General features: G+C 50.0%; 1 protein-coding gene across 5 annotated transcripts in view; it reads right to left on the bottom strand.

Moving 5' to 3' along the window:
• Nucleotides 1-18,770, bottom strand: part of NFATC2 (nuclear factor of activated T cells 2) — a 161,783-nt gene that overhangs the window by 25,044 nt on the left and 117,969 nt on the right. For all 5 annotated transcript variants that reach the window (XM_072735566.1, XM_072735563.1, XM_072735562.1 and 2 more), the window contains exon 9: nucleotides 18,063-18,752. In XM_072735566.1, the coding sequence (XP_072591667.1) occupies nucleotides 18,063-18,752 (690 nt within the window). The remainder of the gene's footprint in view (nucleotides 1-18,062; nucleotides 18,753-18,770) is intronic.

The following is an 18,770-nucleotide window of genomic DNA, read 5'->3' as shown; positions in this document are numbered from 1 at the left end:
TATCATGCCAGACAACTAAGAAGCCCCATCACTCACACGAAGCATCGCACAGTAAGGGCTGGGGTGACTGCTGGCATCTTACATCACAGGCGTTCCGTTAAACGTTCGTCACTCCCGTTTTGCAGCTCTGTGTTTGGATTTGGAGGTTTATTCCTCTACTAACACCCCCCACCCCACGTCTCTCAAACTGTCTCTTTGGCCTTTTGAAAAGCTCACAGCTCTAAGTCACAAAGCTATCCTGATGGGGCCTGATTCTAGGACCGGGACGCAGGCTGTCCCCCGCTTGTATATGCCATCGACCTTGCTAGCAGGTGCCACCGGGTTGTTTCCTTGCATTCCTCAACTCCCACAGAAAAATGTAGGATCTTGCCTCAAAAAACAGAGACAGAACAACTAGACACTCACTCGCTGTGTGACCTTAGTCAGTCACCTCATCTGTCTGGGCTAGAGTTTCCTTACCTCTAAAATGGGAATAATAATAGTACCTGCCCGTGAGCTGTTGTGAGGGTTAAATGAGTTAATACAGCAAAGTCTTAGCAGAGTGTCTGGCATGCAACGAGTGCCACCTAAGTATTAGCTACTATTATTATTATTAAAAATAGGGGTGCCTGGGTGGGCTCAGCTGGTTAAGCATCTGCCTTTGGCTCAGGTCATGATCCCAGGGTCCTGAGATCGAGGCCCACATCAGGCTCCCTGCTCAGCATGGAGTCTGCTTCTCCCTCTCCATCTGCCCCTCTCCCACCACTCGTGCTCTCTCTTTCTCTCAAATAAATAAAAGGAAAATTTTTTAAAAAAATTATTATTGTTTTAGGATGAGAAGTTTTAAATCATTTAAAAGCCAGGCAGCATATGATCTCCATTTTGTTCTCAGATATTCATTCAGTTCCACAGGTCTTACCTGCAGGGAGCTGGGCAAGGCTCTGAGCCGAGGGGAGCATTAGCACACATTGCCAAGGACCTACTATGTGCAAAGCCATCGCAGAGGTAGTTGCGGGTTCAGACAAGTCAGAGATGTTAGTCCTTCCCACCCAGAGACTTGGACTTGAACCAGGAAGGAAAAAAATACATAGAAACACCTGACAGGTATATGTGATAAACAGCAGCTGCCAGGGGCCACGTGTGTCTGCAGGACTCAGAGGAAGAGACAATGGCCCCCTCCCCGCAGCAGAGAGGAGAGAGCTCCACAGAGCCTCAAAACACTAACCAGACTCCAAAAGGCACAAGAGGGAGGGGATGGCATTCCAGGAGGAGCGTATGGTATGGGTACAAGTTCAGAGGCAAGAAAGTCTTAGCCCAGCCACATGTCATCCTCCACTCAAAGCCGAGAGGGGTGGACAAGAGGGACAAGTTCACATCCAAATGGTGAGACGCACCCATAGGCAGAACTAAAAGCTTTCCATTGCTAAAACCCCATTTTCTCAGACCTGAACCATGTTCCCTTTCTTTCCTTTTTTTCTTTGTAACTTCTTAAGTAATATACGCATTTGGCAAGGAAGAAAAAAATCTGTAGGTATAAAAACACAAACAGGAAGAGGTCTTCCCCTCTATTCCTGTCTCAGCTGCTCAGCACCCTCCTCTGGGACTGTGTCTTATTAACAGTCCCGTAGATTGCTTCTGGTCGTCTGCCAGTAAGGGCAAGATGGGAATCCACACCCACGCCCCTCACCTGGGGGGCGGTGTCTAGCGGCCGGGCTGGGCTCACTGTGGTATCCGGGCAGGTAGGCTTCAACCCAGAACAGACACAAGGCCATGAAAGGGGGCTGACGCATCCCAGATGCAGGGATGGGCCACTCCTTGGCCCTGGATGGATGAGGATGGTTTCAGGGAAGATGATGAGCTGCCAGTTACTCCCTGCCAAGTACCTACCACGCGGCTGCACCTGCTACAGGCACTGGCTGTGAGTCAGTCATTAAAACTTGAAGCACCCGAATGATCCCCCTTTACAAATGGGGAAGTTGGGGTCCCAAGTATTAAGTAACTTGCCTGAGGCCATACCCCTACATTCTCTAGGTGGCCATACAGATTGAGGAGACAGGGACTGAGGAGGATGGGCACTGCATTCCTGTGGGGCATCCACGTGGGGGTGTCCAGGAGGCAGGCACGTTGGCGGGTCTGCCGTGAAAGTCAATTTTCTGAAGTCCCATTAGATGGAGGGAGCGAAAAGCCCCAAGAGAAATGCTCCATCCTGCTTATGAACTGTAGCTAGACGACTCTCTCATGTCATCGATATGCACCTGCCTCTGACGGCCCCTCTTCTGGGCCTCTAGCATTGGGACCTGAGACACATTGCTCCCTCGCTCCTCAGCCTGGCTCATCATAGCTGTGCTCGAGATGATAATCAGTCCCTGCCTTCCAAAGGTGCTCATTAAGTGCGACAGACTGTTGTCATAATTATTTCCTGTACTTGCTAGCCTGCAAACACACACCCCAACCTGCCACCTGCCAGCAGCTTCCCTTCCCTCCCAGAATTGAATCCAAGCTTGTGGCTGTGGCCTCTGAGGCCCTGTGTGGTCTGGCCTCCCCTCAAAACCTTGCTTTCATCTCCCGGCCATGGCTTGTCAGCTACTCTAGACCTCTCTCTGCCCTCCACACAGGTCAGGCTTCCTCCCACCTCTGGCCCTTTGCACATGCTGTTCCACCTGCCTGGAACTCCCTTCCCTCACCCCCTTCTCCAGGGCTCAGGTCAAGGCCACCTCTTCAAGCAGACTGTCCCTGGCTGGCCCACCTGAAGCTCCTCCTTTCCCTACCATCACCTTGTTTATTTTATTCAGAGCACTTTGCTCCATCTGAAAGTCTCATTATTCATTGGTTGATTTCTGATTAACATTTTCTCCCCTAGAGACCAGCAGAAGAGGGGCCTCATCCATTGGATTCACTGCTATGTTCCAGTGCCCAGGACAAAGCCCAGCACACAGTAGGTGCCTAGTGGAAATCTTTTCAAGGAAGGAATGAATGAATGTCTGGGCCAGCAGTTGATTAGAAGCAAACAAGAAGGCAAAGGCCCAATACGAGATGTCTCCTGGCTGTTTCCTGAGGCAGCCAGCCCACCAACCCCACGCTAAGGAGAGGCTACGCCCATACTGCTGGCCCTCGCCATCTGTTGTGGGGCACTTTTCACACATGCCTCACCCAAGGCCACAAGGAGGCGGTGGCCAAGCAGGCTCCAAGCCACGCTTCCTTTGACTTCAACTACTCACCAACATTGGACCCTGAAGCCACTGTCCTGGGCATTCACCAGGGAAGCCACTGTGCACAGAAAGAAACCAGTTCCTGGTGGCTTTACACACCCAGAGAGATCTAAGAACTCTCCACTCTACAAATAAGTGGCTTTTTCTAGAGTGGACCCCCATGTACCCCAAAAAACATATATTTTGGTCAACATTCAATACGATAAAGGCAAGGTTTGCACCAGAATCAGGCACTAAAAGCCTTCAGTCTGCTGGTTCTTAACTAGTGGCAGTTCTGCACCCCAGGGGTCATGTGGCGATATCTGAAAACATTTTTGGCTGTCACTAGTGGGGCGGGGCAGGCGAGCTGCTGGAATCTGGGAGGTGGAGGCCAGGAATGCTGGTAAACATCCCACAGTGCACAGGGCAGCTCCCACGACAAAGAATTATCTGGCCCCAAATGCCAATAGTGTTGAGGTTGAGAAACCTGATTCAGGCAAAAAGATAAAACATTTTGGGGGGTTCCTGGACTGACCCTGAGGAGGAGGAGGAGGAGTCCCCGAATCTGGGGAGAAATAACAACTGGACATTTGAGGCCTCATTCTGTTTTGGATTTTTCTCATAGTGCAGTAACCATTGGACATTATCATATATATATTTTTAACTGTTTGTTTGGTTCCCCAACTAGGAGGTAAGTCCCATGAAGGCATAGACTCATCTGTTTTGTGTACGACTGTGTCTGTGGGATCTAAAACAAACAAAACAAAACAAAACCAAAACAAAACAAAACAAAACAAAACAACACCTCTCTAAAACTGTCTCCATTACAATCATGTTTTATTTGTGATTGGGAAATGTAAATACTTAAAACCACATTTCCCAGCCTCATTTGCAGCTCAGTGTGAAGGGTTGTAGGAGATTACCTGGTTATGCCCTTGAGAGGAAGGGACATGCCTTTCTTCCTCCTGGTCCCTACCCTGCCCCCCCACACACACCAGGAGCCACCTTGGACAATGCGGATGGGGGTACCACCTTGAGAATAGTGGAATGATAAGATAGAAGGAGCCTAGTCTCTGCACCTCATGGCCTGTATACCAGCCCTGGACCGCTTATGTCCCAGCTGTTACATAAGCAAGCAAGCATCTATCTTGTTTAAGCTGCTGTTAACTTTGGGTTCTGGTTACAGCAGCCCTATATACCTAATCAATACAGAACTTTCTCCTACCCTACAAACTCTAACAGTTCTGAAGTCACATCTAAAAACTCCTTAGTGCTTTGACGAATACCTCAGTCAGCTGGTGCAGAAGAGCTCTTTTATGATTTCCCCTTCACACGTGTAGGGATCATAACCCTTAGTCTATTTGTAGGATTCTTTCCTCCCTAACACCTCAGAATAAGCACATTGCTAAGCCAGAGAAAGAAAGGAGAGGAAGTCATATTATTTAGAACCATCAAATGATGAGGACAAAAGGAACTACCCCCTCAAAAAAGTCTATTAACATCTTAAGACATCAAGTATGTTTAAATCTATGAGTTCATAATGGCACAAAAAAACCCACAAAACCCTAATTGACTGCCACTGGAAGGATGTTAAGGAACCAACCCATTATTTTAAAAACTGGTAAATAAAGGGGAAGAATCAAGCATTCATCCATCTTTTCCTATATGAATTCTATCATTGTTGATGAAGGGACATTTCTCTTTATAGAAGTTTTCCAACTAACAGAAGAGGAAGGCAGGACAGAATTAGAACAGAATATCACCATTTTGCAGTTAATGCATCACTGAATCAACGGAGCTAGGCACTCTCGATCATTACTAGCGTCGCCAAAAGAGAAGTGACCTGACATCATGTGCTTCCTGACAAAAGGACCCACTGCCAGCTATGAGGCCGTCTTGGCCAAAACAATTGAACCTGAATCAACTGAGCCTCTAGCATCGACAGGGGGGCATGCTGAACCTCACCACGGGAATATAATTGCCAAAAGCCAGACTGTGAGAAAGTTGATAGGATAAAGAAGCCGTTTTTGTTTTTGTTTTAACAAACTGGCAAAATACTAGCAACAACAACAATAATAAAAAACAGTTCTAGAGGGGAACCTCTAGATTAAAGCAGACTTAGAGAAACCAAGGTATCCCACTTATAAAGTATGGGTCTGGTCCGCCTTCTGATCCAGACAAACGATAAAGTAATGAAAATGAAACCGAGAGGGAAAAACATTTATGATGGGTCTGAGACAACGGGAAGTTTAAATACTGGATATTTCATACTATTAAGGAATTTGCTCTCAGTCTCCTATTTGCTAAGAGTAGTATGAATCTTTTGAGAGTCTTTTTCTCTTAGGGATACATAGCACATGTTTACACATGCGATGATGTAGTTCTGCTATCTAGGATTTCTGATGTCTAGGATTTGCTTCGAACTACTGGGAAGAAACAGGACTGGGAAATGACAGAGGTCTGGAAGAAATCAGATTAGCTGTGAGCTGATTGATAACCGTCAAAGGTGAGTGGTGAGTACACTGTACTACTCTATATTTCTGTATATTCAAACATTTCGTAATAAAAGCTCTTTAAAACATCTTACTCCCAGCTACAAAGGAGAAAGAAGAAAGAGGGAGCGAACACCTCCAGAGTGCCACTGTATGCCAAGTGCTGGGTTAGGCAGCCACAGATGGGAGTGGCACTTCCAGAAGAGAGGTCACAAATTCAAATGCTTAACAGGCTCGGAAAGAAACCTTGACTGAGCAAGGTTGGCCCAAGTATGAGAGCAACAACGGCAGGAGCACAAAGGAGCAGTTGGCAAAACACAAAGGACACTCCATCCATCTTCAGGAGACAGGGAGGAGGGGCGGGGGCTACAGACGAGGGCAGCTATGTGCTCTAAGGGAGGTGGTCGCTACATTAGGCCAGCCTTGACTTTGATTCCAGGTAGCCACCATGCAGAACGTGGGGCCCAGGGCAGCCGATTCTTGGATTTTCCAAGGAAAGCCTGAAATCTGTATTTTTATGTGCAATCTCCTGGTTTTTAAGCGTTGGCATCTAATCCAAATGTTTTTTAAAATACTGTGTGGGCCAAACAAAATATCTGCAGGCTAAATGGAGCCCTTGGAACACCAGTTGGCCGCCCCTACTCCCAGTCCTGAAGCAGACCACAACTCGATCCATCTGTAAGAAGTAGAAAGAGTGCATTAATCAACTTTGGGTCGATTCTTTTTTAGGCATCCAGTAAAGCTGAGAATTCAAAAGACACCATCAACTTCCAGAAATCTATAAGAACCGGCTGCGGAACATTTCAAAGGCGTCGTCCACATAAGTAGGCTTATGCAACAGAACCTTCACTCTGTCCAGAGTTTTGGAAACTAACAACCAGGGAGTGTCCTTGCAACTTTCCTGGGATGGTGGAACTAACAGGCTTCAGATGAAACCCATTTGTTGGTTTGCAGAATGCCTAGGACTTAAGTCCAAACCACTTGCAACAGACGATCCCATCATAAAATCAAGTTGGGGTGCTTAGCATCCATTGTAAAATGACCAGGAAGTGCTCCACTTTGGTTGCCAGAGATCTGATTTCATGGCAGTTTAAAGAAATGAGGCAGATGTCATTCTGAAGCCTTAAAGTGGCAGGATTGGTTGCTGAGGACCTGAACAGACTCCTTCCTGAGTGTCAAGCCTCGGTTTGCTTGTGGCTTTGCCCAGGGAAAGACTGCTGACATCCTGGATGGGCAAAACAGGCCCCGGCCCTGCGTTTATAGGCACAGGCTCAGCTTAACCAGATCCTCAGGTTTAACAAATTAAAGAGGTGTCAAGAATGTGGTGGAGAAGGGCCAGAGAAATGGTTTCATCATTCCCTGAGAACAAAGCCCCTCTTTTTTCCTGAGAGGGTGAAAAGTAAAAGAAAATTTGTCCTAAAATAAAGCTGAACGGGCCCAGGGCAAGAAGAGAGTCCAGAACTATGCTCAAAGGCCACAAAAACAATATGCACCCAAATCTCAGCTCTACGGAATGGAGTTGAAACCAGGGCTATTTCGTAAAAGATTTTGTTTTTTTCTGGGTAAATAAAGCATTACTATTTACCTGAAATGGGTTTCTTGATGGGGGAGAGGGCAGGGAGTACAGAGAAAAATGCAGTATTAAAAGAAGATCTGATTAAAGGCCGCACATCCAACGCATAGCCTCAAGTAACTAAATTGCTTTTCAAGTTCTACTTTTCTAGAGAGAAACAAATTGTGGCTCAAGCTGATACTGTGACGTTTTGTACTTTTTAACACAAAAATTCTGGACTATCTTGGCTTGTGGGCTGGGACGAGTGAGGAGCCACCACAACCATAACCCTCCATGTAAGGAGGCTCACAACAATCGTTGCTGTATCATTCCGCAAGGAGCAAAGTCTCGGGCATGCCCCACACACTGACTAGGGAGGAAGTGAGCCTCAGCACTTCTGTCCTCTGCGAGTAAGCATGAAAAAGAGAGGAGCTTTTCAAAGCAGGTTTGGCTGCTGACCTACCCATAAATCTTGTTTAACCCATCACCTTATTCCTGCACAAGGATATTCACTTGTTACCACAAGACGATCACCTCACTTGGAGGTAGAAACGAATGACTCAGAACAGTTTAATGCGTGGGTTTTGGTAATGACTGTGGGGCCAGCAGATGACACCAAGTCATGTCTCTTCTGGTCCTCTTTATTGGGTCCCGTCTGCTCTCTGTGGGTCAGATGCTGCTCTGGAACACAGGCTGAGTGGACAAGTCTGAGAATGGACTTTCTTGTGGTTTGGTAGCTTCTGATCTCGAAATGCAAGGGCATATTCCCTTTGGAAACATCTGCGCTGCAGAATTTCAAAAAGATGGCTAAGCGTTTCTGGGTGGGGACTCAGCTGGAAGGTGGCTCCTTACATTTACATAAGCTAGCGACACAAAGTACACATCAGTGGGGATCAAAGGGCAGCTAAGTGGCACAGCTAGAAATCGCAGGTTCTTGGAAGGTGGGGAAATATCGAGAGGGGCAAAATAGATGCCTACATCTATGTAGGGAGGCACCTACATGATGCTCCTTCTCCTGGAAGGCAGAGACATCTGCTCTTAGCCCAGTTCATTGATCTTCCAGCAGCAGCTCTTGCAAATTTTGCGGGCTCACCTCTAAGCAAGCAGTTTTCTGGAATTTGGTATTTTCTAGCAAGACTCTAAATATCCTTTGCTGAATTAACCAGAAATAGCCTAACAAGGTAATAAGGACACAGGCTGAATCAGTCTCAGGGCTCTTCTTCAAAGCCCTCAGGGCTCTTCTTCAAAGCCCAGCTCTGCCCTGACGACCTGCACGGCTGTCTTAGTCTGTTCCAGCTGCTATAACAAACAAGCCACCAAGTGGTTTACAAACAACAAGTATTTATTTCTCATAGTCCTGGAGACTGAGAAGTTCCAAGATCAAGATTTGTTCCAAGATTTGGTGCCCCCCTCAAAGACGGCCACCTTCCTCAATAAGCTCACACGGCAGATGGGAACTAGGGAATTCTGAGGGTCTCTTTTATAAGAGCACCAATCCCATTCAGGAGGCCCTGCTCTCATGACCTAAGCACTTCCCAGGGGCTACACCTCCTAGTACCATCACCTTGGAGGTTAGGCTTCAACATATGAATTTTATAGGGACCCAACCACGCAGACCACAGCGGTAGCCCAGACTGATGATGACGATGGTGGTGGTGATGGTGGTGGGAAAGTACACTGGTAAGTACTGAGCACTTACCATGCATACCAGGTAGTGGCCAAAGTGCTCTTCTTCTAAGGAGGCTTCCTTTTTCATTCTTACCATAACCCTCAGAGTTGGGACCATCATCATAAGTTACTCGCCTGAGGTCATAAACGACAGCAGAGGCGAGGCTAGAACGAAAGCCAGGTCAGATGACCCCAGAAACTCTCCACTCAACAGATCCCAAATCAAGGCTGGACCCTCAGGCCAGCCCTCTCATTCCTGAGACCCAGCCCCTGACATACCTGCCCCTTCAGCGGGTGACAGATTCACACACCCTGCTTGTACAAGACATGCCCAACTTCCCATCCAGGGGGGGACCCGGGAGTAGATCTGCTACATTTTGTAGAAGGAAGGAGGGAAATAGGATTTGCACCTGCCAGTGATGACATAAAGAACTCTACAGTGTGTATTCCCAAGGTGGTGGAGATTGGACCTTAAGGTATGAAGAAGTCTTATATATTACATTAGTTTGTGGCCCCACAAAGGGCCACGGTACCTAACCAGATACACAGTGTATCTGTGGGACTGACAATCATGGGGGCACTGACAGGAAAGAACTGTAAAAGGAGCCTGGCCAGAGATGGTGGTGGTAAAGAAAATAAGGTTGAGAAAGGCTATTCTAGAAGGCTGGAGAAGGGGCAGGGCAGAAATGCAAGCCAGACTGAGCTGGATGGATCTTTTTATATGGTTTTTTAAAGCATGTGAATATACTGCCTATGTAAAATATAAACATCTTTAAATGAATTTTTAAAAAAGAATGCTGACCAAAGACCTCAGCCAGGGCGGGACTCTGTTGGCGCCTACGAAAGGCAGCCACGTGAATTAAACTTGGCTTTGGATTCAAGTGAACAGCACTGCCCTGATCTACGGCCCCAGAGGCAGACTCTCTGGGCATCTGTGGCCTCTGGGCCTCCCCGCCAGGCACCCGCTCTGCTTGGTCCTCATCAGAAGAGACGATCCCCGTGTTTCACCCAGACCCTGGGGCCCACGCGGTGGCTGGGCACGGGGGCCGCTCTCAGCAGTGCCAGGCTGTCCGTGGGCTGGGCACGCCTCTCCCCTCTCCTAACAGGAGCTGCTTTGTCCCAGGCTTGCTGGGGACCCTGAGCAACTGCAGAAAAGATTCCTGACCTGCTGAACAAAGCTGTGCCAGTCACCCTCAGCTCCTTTCTCTTGTTCTGCGCGTCCCTCTGTCCCTTCCTCCCTGGCCTGTTGCTCACGCATGGGCCATGTCCAGCTTCTGGGGAAAGAGCCTTTTAGAAGGACCTCCTTCGGGGCACCTGGGTGGCTCAGTGGTTGAGCATCTGCCTTCAGCTCAGATCGTGATCCTGGGAGCCTAGGATCCAGTCCTGCATCAGGCTCACTGCAAGGTGCCTGCTTCTCCCTCTGCCTGTGTCTCTGCCTCTCTGTCTCTCATTAATAAATAAATAAATAAAAACCTTTAAAAAAAATAGAGATTCAAATAAATGAATGAATGGATGGATGGATGAAAGGACCCCCTTGGTCCTTCTGCTGATTTGCACAACTAGCAAAACTTAGGCCCTTGGTCCATGTTCCGCCAGGCGAGCACAGCAGAGGCCACGCTAACTGGCCTTTCCTGCAGCCCCTGGGCAGATGACATCATCTCCTTGTGCAGGCAAACATCCTGAGGTCCCCAGAAGGAAGGGGACCCTGAGCCTGTGCAGCGTGGGGGAGGCAGGGCCTAAGGGTCTTCAGCACCAAAGACCAAAGTAGCCAAGTTTTTCTTTTCCTAGGCAAATACACTCTTAAAAATGTAAACCATGTTCTACAAGACGACAACTAAGCTCACAAACAAGAAGGGCAGCGGATATCCATAGAGAGTTACTTTGTGCCGAGCACCACTCTAGGCATGTGACACGCATCCGCTCACTCCATTCAAGGGAGGAGTGGGGGTCATTGCCACCTGTAGGGCAGGAGGCTGAGGGGCAGCAGCCAGTAAGCTGCCCTGGGGTCACAAGTATGGGCTGGAGCCAGCCGCTCAAAGTCATATTGAGTCAACACTTCGAGCAAGGCAAGGGAAGGATGAAAACAAGACCAAATACAGCAAAGAGAAGGGATGACGGGAGGCCACTGCATCACACCATTTCCGCAGGGGGCTGGAGGGTGGCTGACCTTCAGCTCCACGCTGCCTGCCAGCCCGAAGCCTAGAGAATTCCACGAGGTATGGTCACCTCTTCTTCCCAATGCGCTCTAGGGGCTCTTCCAAGGGTAGAAAGGCCGCCTAACCTCCAGGGGTGAGGCCAGCTGTGCTTTTTCCCTGCCCATGTCTTTCCCTGGCCTGGGGGGGGAGCTGCCCGTGGGGGAGTGAAAGCTGCCCCCCCCACCCAGAGGTGAGCAAACATCTACACTGTTTCTTTGCTGCCGGAAAAGCCATCACAGATCAGTGCTGCTTTCTCCGGGGCTTTTCCCACTTGCTTTTCACATAAAGTTTGCTTGTCAAACAACAAAAAAAAGTAATACAGGTAAGCCTGGAGCAGACATCACAGGAAACTGCAAGGGAAGCAGAAATAGGATGATCATCATGATTCTTTTATTTTTTTTTAAGATTTTTATTTATTCATGAGAGACAGAGAGAGAGAGAGAGAGAGAGAGAGAGAGAGAGAGAGGCAGAGACACAGGCAGAGGGAGAAGCAGGCTCCACGCAGGGAGCCCAACATGGGACTCGATCCCAGGACCTCGGGATCACGACCTGAGCAGAAGGCAGATGCTCAACCACTGAGCCACCCCCAGGTGCCCCAATCATCACGATCCTTATTCACAGAGCCAATATTGAGTACTGAACATCTTTCAGGAGTCCTGCGTCCTTGGCTGGCAACTCCACATTCTGATCTTAATGTATCTTTGGCAGTTTGAGTATTCTGAGCAAGAGGCGTGGTTTTCATGGGTGAGAAAACAGAGGTCCAGAGAGTTTAAGTGGCTGACACCCAACCAGCTTGCCACGCCCTGGGTCTGCAGCCCGGATCCCCCACCACCAGGCGTATTCATCAGCAGTGAGGGCAGATCCCAAGGTCAGCAGATATTAAATGGACTCCGCTTCAGACGAGTTCATGTGCTGTCCATGACCTGCTCTGGGTGGATAAACTAGTGCAACCACTTAGGAAAAGTGGCAAAGGCTCTGCTCCTGACCTATGTCTGAGCATCAAAAGAAGAGTTCACAGAAATTTTATTCATAAAACTGGAAACAAGCCAACTGTCCATCAATGGAAACATGGGTGCAGAGACCACAGGATATTCCCTCAATGGAATAACCCACAGTGATGAAATGAATGAACCCCGACTGCAACCAACAGTATCTCCAGATCTCCCAGGCCCGCAGTTGATGGAAAGAAGCCAGACACAAAAGAGCACCACTATATGACTTCTGTCTATACAAAAAGGCAAAATGAATCTCGGGGTAGGAGGCAGGAGAGTGGCCGAGATGGTGGATGGGACATATGCAGGGGCACACATGGGGGCTGCTCGGGTGCTACCATGATTCCATGCCATGCATGGTCCAGGTGGTAATCACGTGGGTGGCCCAACAGGTGAAGTTCAAAGTACACTAACTGATTTCTGAATGTGCACATGTCTCAATATTTAAGTATATAGAGAAATATTCAAATTCATTCAACGTATTTCCAAAAAATGGTTTTGTAAGTAGTTCACATGAAGACCAGAGAAGTAGATTCACAAACGGACTGGTCTAGGGCACCAGGGTGGCTCAGCTGGTTAAGCATCTGCCTTTGGGTCAGGTCATGATCTCAGGGTCCTGGGATCAAGTCCTGCATTGGGCTCCCTGCTCAGTGAGGACTCTGCTCCTCCCTCTCCATCTGACCTCCCCCCCCACTTACGCTCTCTCTCTAGATCTCTCTCTCTCTCAAATAAATAAAATCTTAAAAAAAAAAAAAACCCGACCAAACAGACATGCACACACCATCTGCTGTCCTCCCAAAACTCTGGTGGAGGCTCCAGCGTCACCAAGACCACATCCTTTCTCCCCAAGACATTTCCAGAATGGGATCAAGGAATTCCTTTGAGTCCCAAGCCTCCCCCTGTCCCTCAGTCCTCTTATCAGTGGCTGAGTCTCGAGGCTGATGGCGTATGCCTGCCACCCGGAGCCTGCGGTGAGACGGCCTCATGACCAGAGAACACCCTCCCCCCCAGTTCTGCAGACTGTGCCATCAGTGGCACACGGGAGGAGACCTGCCCCTGCCTCTTCCCTTGCCTGGGCCTGCACGGCACAAACCACCCCCCCACCCCCCCACCCACCTGCTGGATCACCTAGGCCGATGAGGTACAGCCACCTCATTCCAGGCAACGGCAATGCAAGAACTATTTGTGAACTAAACACGTTTTGACAATTCCAGTTACATTTTAAATAATCGCACTAATGAAAGGACGCACAAGGCAACCTTTTGTAAAACGACTCACCCCTCCATAACCCGCCTGCCGTGGGATTCTCGCTCTTTGTATCTGGCTTTGTCTGAAACAAAGTAAAGCCCCTGTTGGCCAACTCTTGCCTACCCACGGTCCATTTTCCAAACACAACCAAAGTCAGCTTTTCAAAAGGTAAATCAGATCACACCACACTGCCAAAAACCCGCCACCTCCTCTGCCCTCATAGTCACCACCACCTACTATTCCCACCTCCCCACAGCAGCCTCTCTGCATTGGGTCTCAGGGGCCAATACCACCCCCATCTGGCTACACTCTCACTCCTCACCCTGTGCAGGCTCCCTCATGGCCTTTTATCACCATCTGAAATGTGCTTACATGTTACCTTCCATACTAATGTCTACCTCCTTTACAGAAAAATTATCCCACGTGAGCAAGGACTTCGTCTGACTTGTGTGCCCAAGTCCCAGAACAGTGCCTGGCACACAGTAGGCAGCCTGTCACTACCTAGGCGCGAGAGGGAGGTGGGAAGGAGGGAGGGAAGGACGGTCAGGATGGAGGGGACAGAGGGAAGGAGGGAGGCCTCTAGGCAGGGAGGGCTGGCAGGAGATAGGTTGGAGGCAGGAAGGGAAGGAGGGGAGAAGAATTCATTCATGACTGGTGTTTTCCAGGTAAAACTAGGGACTTTAGAACAAGGAACGATGTAGAGAAGTGACAAGAGGACAGAGAAAAAAGAAGGCAGTACGTGTGCAAAGCCTACATTTCAGAAGAATAATGGAAAGTGCCTGGTTTGGGTGGAGGAACATAGGGAGAGGGAGGAGTGGGGATGCGTGTTGCCCTGGAATCTCACTTACTTTGCCAGTTCAGAATGAGACTCAGTGAAAATGTCTCAAATCCTCGGAGTGGGGAAAGCAGAAGCTGCATTTTGGAGTTCCAAGAAAAAGTGGGGCCCAGACAGACTGTCTCTGTGCAGGAATGCAACATGATGGAATCAGGTGGGACGCCCAGACAAGGCACTCGGGACCTTTCGAGAAGGGTCAGGAAAAGATAACCAAGCATGGGGGCTCCCAGGGATCACAGTCAGTTGGCACGATCAACTTCAAAGATTTGCTTGTGTTTGGACCGGAGTCCACTGGTGGCCCCTTCCTCTTGCAGCCCGAGAAACCTCCCCTTGACCCTCGAAACACTTAAACTGCTCTCGAGAAGTTTCCGAGGAAAGTGCACTCTGCCAAAATCCTAAGGCAAAGGAACGTCACATGAGAAATCCCCACCACTGGAAGCACACACAGCTCCAGGATGCACAGCCTGATATATATTTTGTGGAGGAGCCTCCCTCCGAGTAATCGGTAAAAGGTGTAGAAAAGGAGCTTAACAGGGCACCTGGGGGGCTCAGTCGGTGAAGCATCTGCCTTCAGCTCAGATCATGACCTCAGGGTCCCGAGATCGAGCCCCACATTGGGCTCCCTGCTCAGCAGGGAGTCTGCTTCTCCCTCTGCCCCTCACCCTCTCTCTCTCTCTCTCTCGCTCTCAAATAAACAAAATCTTTAAAAAAAGAACTGGGGGGGGTGTTCACAACCCAGGATGTCTCCCAGCCAGACTACAGAGATGACCCAGGGATCTCCAGATTGCCTGTCAGAAATAAATGCAAAAAAAGAAAAAAAAAAAGAAAGAAATGCAAAATCGACTGAGAAGTCTGACTCCCACATCCACAAAGCCAACTGTGGAATCCGAGAATGTTCCATCGGAGGGGTCTGAAATCTCAGCAAATCAGGAGACCGAAGTGCACACAGCTCTTCTAGTGGCTACAGCAGTGGTGCTGTTTGGAGCTTACACTGTGCACAGCTGGCCCCCCTGGGTGGTCCTGGGTTGTGCAGAGCCTTGGAGACGCTGCCGGTCAAGTCCTGAACATCTAACCAGCAGCCACCTTGCTGCCTTTTGGAAGCCACACAGGCAGACATTATTCTCTTGCCTTGTCCTACTCTGGCCCCCCCGTGAAGCCACAGAACTCAGAAGCGTGAATACAGCCATATGGGGATGGGGGCAGCACTGGGCTTCTAAACTCTAATTCCCTCAGTGTTATTTCTCCAGAAGGCTGGGGAACAGGGGTTCCAGGCCTGCCGTGTTGTACCACTCCGGGGATTCCATTCACAGACGGTATAATAAAATGCAGTGTGAATGGCACCCCTCGAGTTGCACACTGTCTTGTGTGTGACTAATTCAAGGAAGTGCTACATCCCTCATTTTACAGATTGACACTGTCCACAAGTACAGTAAAGGCTCTGAGAAGTCCCACAGTAAATGGGTTTTTTAAAAACTTTTTTTTTTAAGCTCTGGAACCCTCACTTCAGAGAATATGTCCTAAAATCCCATGGGATTGGACTTGTGCACAAAGTACTGAAAAACAGGCCCCATCAGGAGAAGCAATTTCACCGCACTCAGTTCTCTGAGACATCCTCAGAGCCGACTCATGTTACCGACCTGCCAAGAGCTCACTTTCACCATGACTTTGAACTGGCCTGTGTTCAGAAAGGCATTTAGGAGGCCCTATGGGGTCTCTATCCTCAGCTGCTTTGTCCCTAACCCAGGCTTCTGTGAAAACAGGAAGCACCTTTGCGGGCCTGGAGCCATGACGGACCTGGAAGGTGAGTCACGACCACCTGTATACTGATGGATCCCTAAGGGCCAGGGCACTGACTAACTCACCATCTCTAATAGAGACCCTCACCATTTGTCTTTCATGTGGAACGACAGACAGGTGGGGGGCGGGGGGGGGGCACATTTCTCACTCTGGGAGACTAAACCACCAGACACAGAGCCAGCTGGGGAAAGGCACCTGCGCCTACTCAGGCATCATTTATTTATAAAGCACCTCATCCCTGATACATCCCCTGAGCGCGAGCGTGGTGGAGAGAGGTCTGGTTACAGCCACGTTTCATTCACCTGCTCGCATTAGGCATTCCGCATGAAATGGAGTTCCTACAAGACAGCCCCCTTTCAAATCAGCACCAAAATGTTATCTTAGCCATTTGGAAGTGTGGGTTGTCCAAGGACGGATTGCCTATGGTCTCCCTTTTATTTTTTATTTTTTTAAAGATTTTATTTATTTACTCACAAGAGACACAGAGACACAGAGAGAGAGAGAGGCAGAGACACAGGCAGAGGGAGAAGCAGGCTCCATGCAGGGAGCCTGATGGGGGATTCGATCCCGGGTATCCAGGATCAGGCCCTGGACTGAAGGGGGCACTAAACCGTTGAGCCACCCGGGTTGCCCATGGTCTCCCTTTTAAAACCCAAGCACAGTGCCCTACCTCGACTTGTGTTTGAATATTCAGGATGAGACAGATCAATTATTCACACGGCAATACCCTGAGGTCAGCCTTGCAAGGGCAGTTTGACCCTATACCAAGTCACCCTAGACATCTTTGCTTGATGGGGCTTGGGTGTGTGACCAATAGTTGCACTAGAGAGAGGATGTACAAACTACTAGAAGTCCCGGAACCCCCCATCACCCAGATCGTCAAAACTCTCCACCGAGTCAAAGTCAACAGTCTGAGAAGTGCCCGAGGATTCCTGCCACTGAAGGGTCTGATTCTTAGTATCTGGTTTCTAGGATAACTGTTGTGGCCATTTTGAAGCTTTCTGCCTTCCTTTCCTATTACCTGGCTGGGTTCCTGAGAGTAAATTTCCCTAAATAATTGAGGTTTTGGGGTCTATCAGATGCTGCCGCCTGCAAAATGCAAAGCTGGAGCTGTGGATGGCAGCCAGTGGTGTAGGTTTTCCTTCTACTAAGGAGCTCACACCACCTGTTTTCTTTTCTCTGGAGCCCCTGCGGGTGGGGGGGGGGGAGATGCTGGTGGGGGGGATGGCTCTGCCTGCCGCCCTCTCTGTCCATCAGCCGCACCTGGCTGATCCCAGGTGAGTCCTCTAGCACAATGGGCCCCTCCTCCCTGAGATCACAGACCACTGTCACAGACACAGCCACTCCGCCAAGACTACCTTCCAGCTGGCACCCCGCCCCCGCTACCCCCAATGTCCTCCCCCAAACTCAGGCACCTACAGACTCACACAAAGCTGCCCTGAGTCTTTTGCTCCGGCCCAACCACCCCAGCAACCGGGCTCACCACAACGGAAGCCCGCTGTTTCCCTCCCGTCAATGCGCCTCTCTGTTCCACTGGCACATGGCACAGAGATGCCCGGAGCCTGCCTGCAAGCCCCCCATTCATGCTCCACTTTCCAGCGGACTCGCTCCTTCCCTTTCTCTGCTCCCCTCCCCCAAATACACAAAAGAGGGCTATGAAGCAGGACTTTTTTTTTTTTTCTCTCTCTCTCTCTCTCTTTCTCTCTACGGGAATAAAAGGTTTGCCTTCCTTCCTTTCTGTTTGTCTATTCTTGGTCTAAACTTGGCAACGCAAAGAGAGTGGAAGCGGTTAAACTGCCCCAGTTCATGACCCAGGGAGCCCTCCTTTGGCCAGAACTGCCCTCATTTGCTCTTTCTGTTGCAGTGGTTATGGCGAAACCTCTAAAACTCTCAGCAGCCACCCCCAAGGTCCTGCTGGGAGAGGACTCGTGCACACAGAGTTGAGTGAGGCAGTAAGGGTTATCTCAGTCAACCCCTTTACATTAAGAGGGAGACTCGGAGGCCCAAAGCGGGGCAGGTGGATGGATACCCAGGCCACAGCGTGGACTTACTGGGTGGGGGAGGATACTTTGGGGGCCCTGTCCTTATGGGCAACAAGAAAAAACAAGCATCTTACCGTCATCCAAGTAGGTCTGGTCCAAGTTCTGCTCCTGTTTAATTGTCACTCCTGCAGGTAATACTTCCTTTTGGTCACTGACCGGGGGTCCGTTTTTGGCGGCTCTTTGGCTGGTGGCGTTCTGCTGCTGGATGACCGTGGGGTAGGACCCCGGGCTCAGCCTCTGACCTTGACTCACGGGAGGTGGGCCGGGCCTGGCCGTGCCGGGCGCGAAGTTCTCGCAGTACATGATGTGCTGGAACTCCTGGTGGCCGCCGCAGCGCAGCGGCTGGTTGGTGGGCGAGTAGTGGATCACCGGCGAGGCCTGCTGGTTGGTGGGAGACGAGTGCAGCAGGGTGGAACCCTGGCCCTGGGAGCCAGCATGCACCAGCACCGAGCGGTGGGCGTCCGCCAGGGACAGGGGGGTGGCCATGAGGGCCGGCTGCTGGTAGCCCAGCAGGCTGGGGCTCAGGCTCTTGCTCCGCTGGTAGAGGACGGCCGCTGGGTTCTGCTGCTGGTAGCGGGCATCGGGGGATGAGAGCCCCGAGCGGAACTGCTGGCAGGGCGCCATGGTGGCCACGAGGCAGGAGGGGGACTCCGCCACCATCGGGTGCTGTGGGTAGTAAGGCTGGCTCCCCAGGCCCCCGTGGGCAGGGCTGCAGATCAAGGTGGGGTCGTATTCATCAGTGGGCTCCGTCTTGATGGCTGGGACTGGGAGAGAGAGAAGCA

Source organism: Vulpes vulpes, chromosome 14 (assembly GCF_048418805.1).
Source record: "Vulpes vulpes isolate BD-2025 chromosome 14, VulVul3, whole genome shotgun sequence".
Classification (NCBI taxonomy): domain Eukaryota; kingdom Metazoa; phylum Chordata; class Mammalia; order Carnivora; family Canidae; genus Vulpes; species Vulpes vulpes.
The sequence above is the reverse complement of the archived record's forward strand: the minus strand, read 5'-3'. Positions and strand labels throughout refer to the sequence as shown.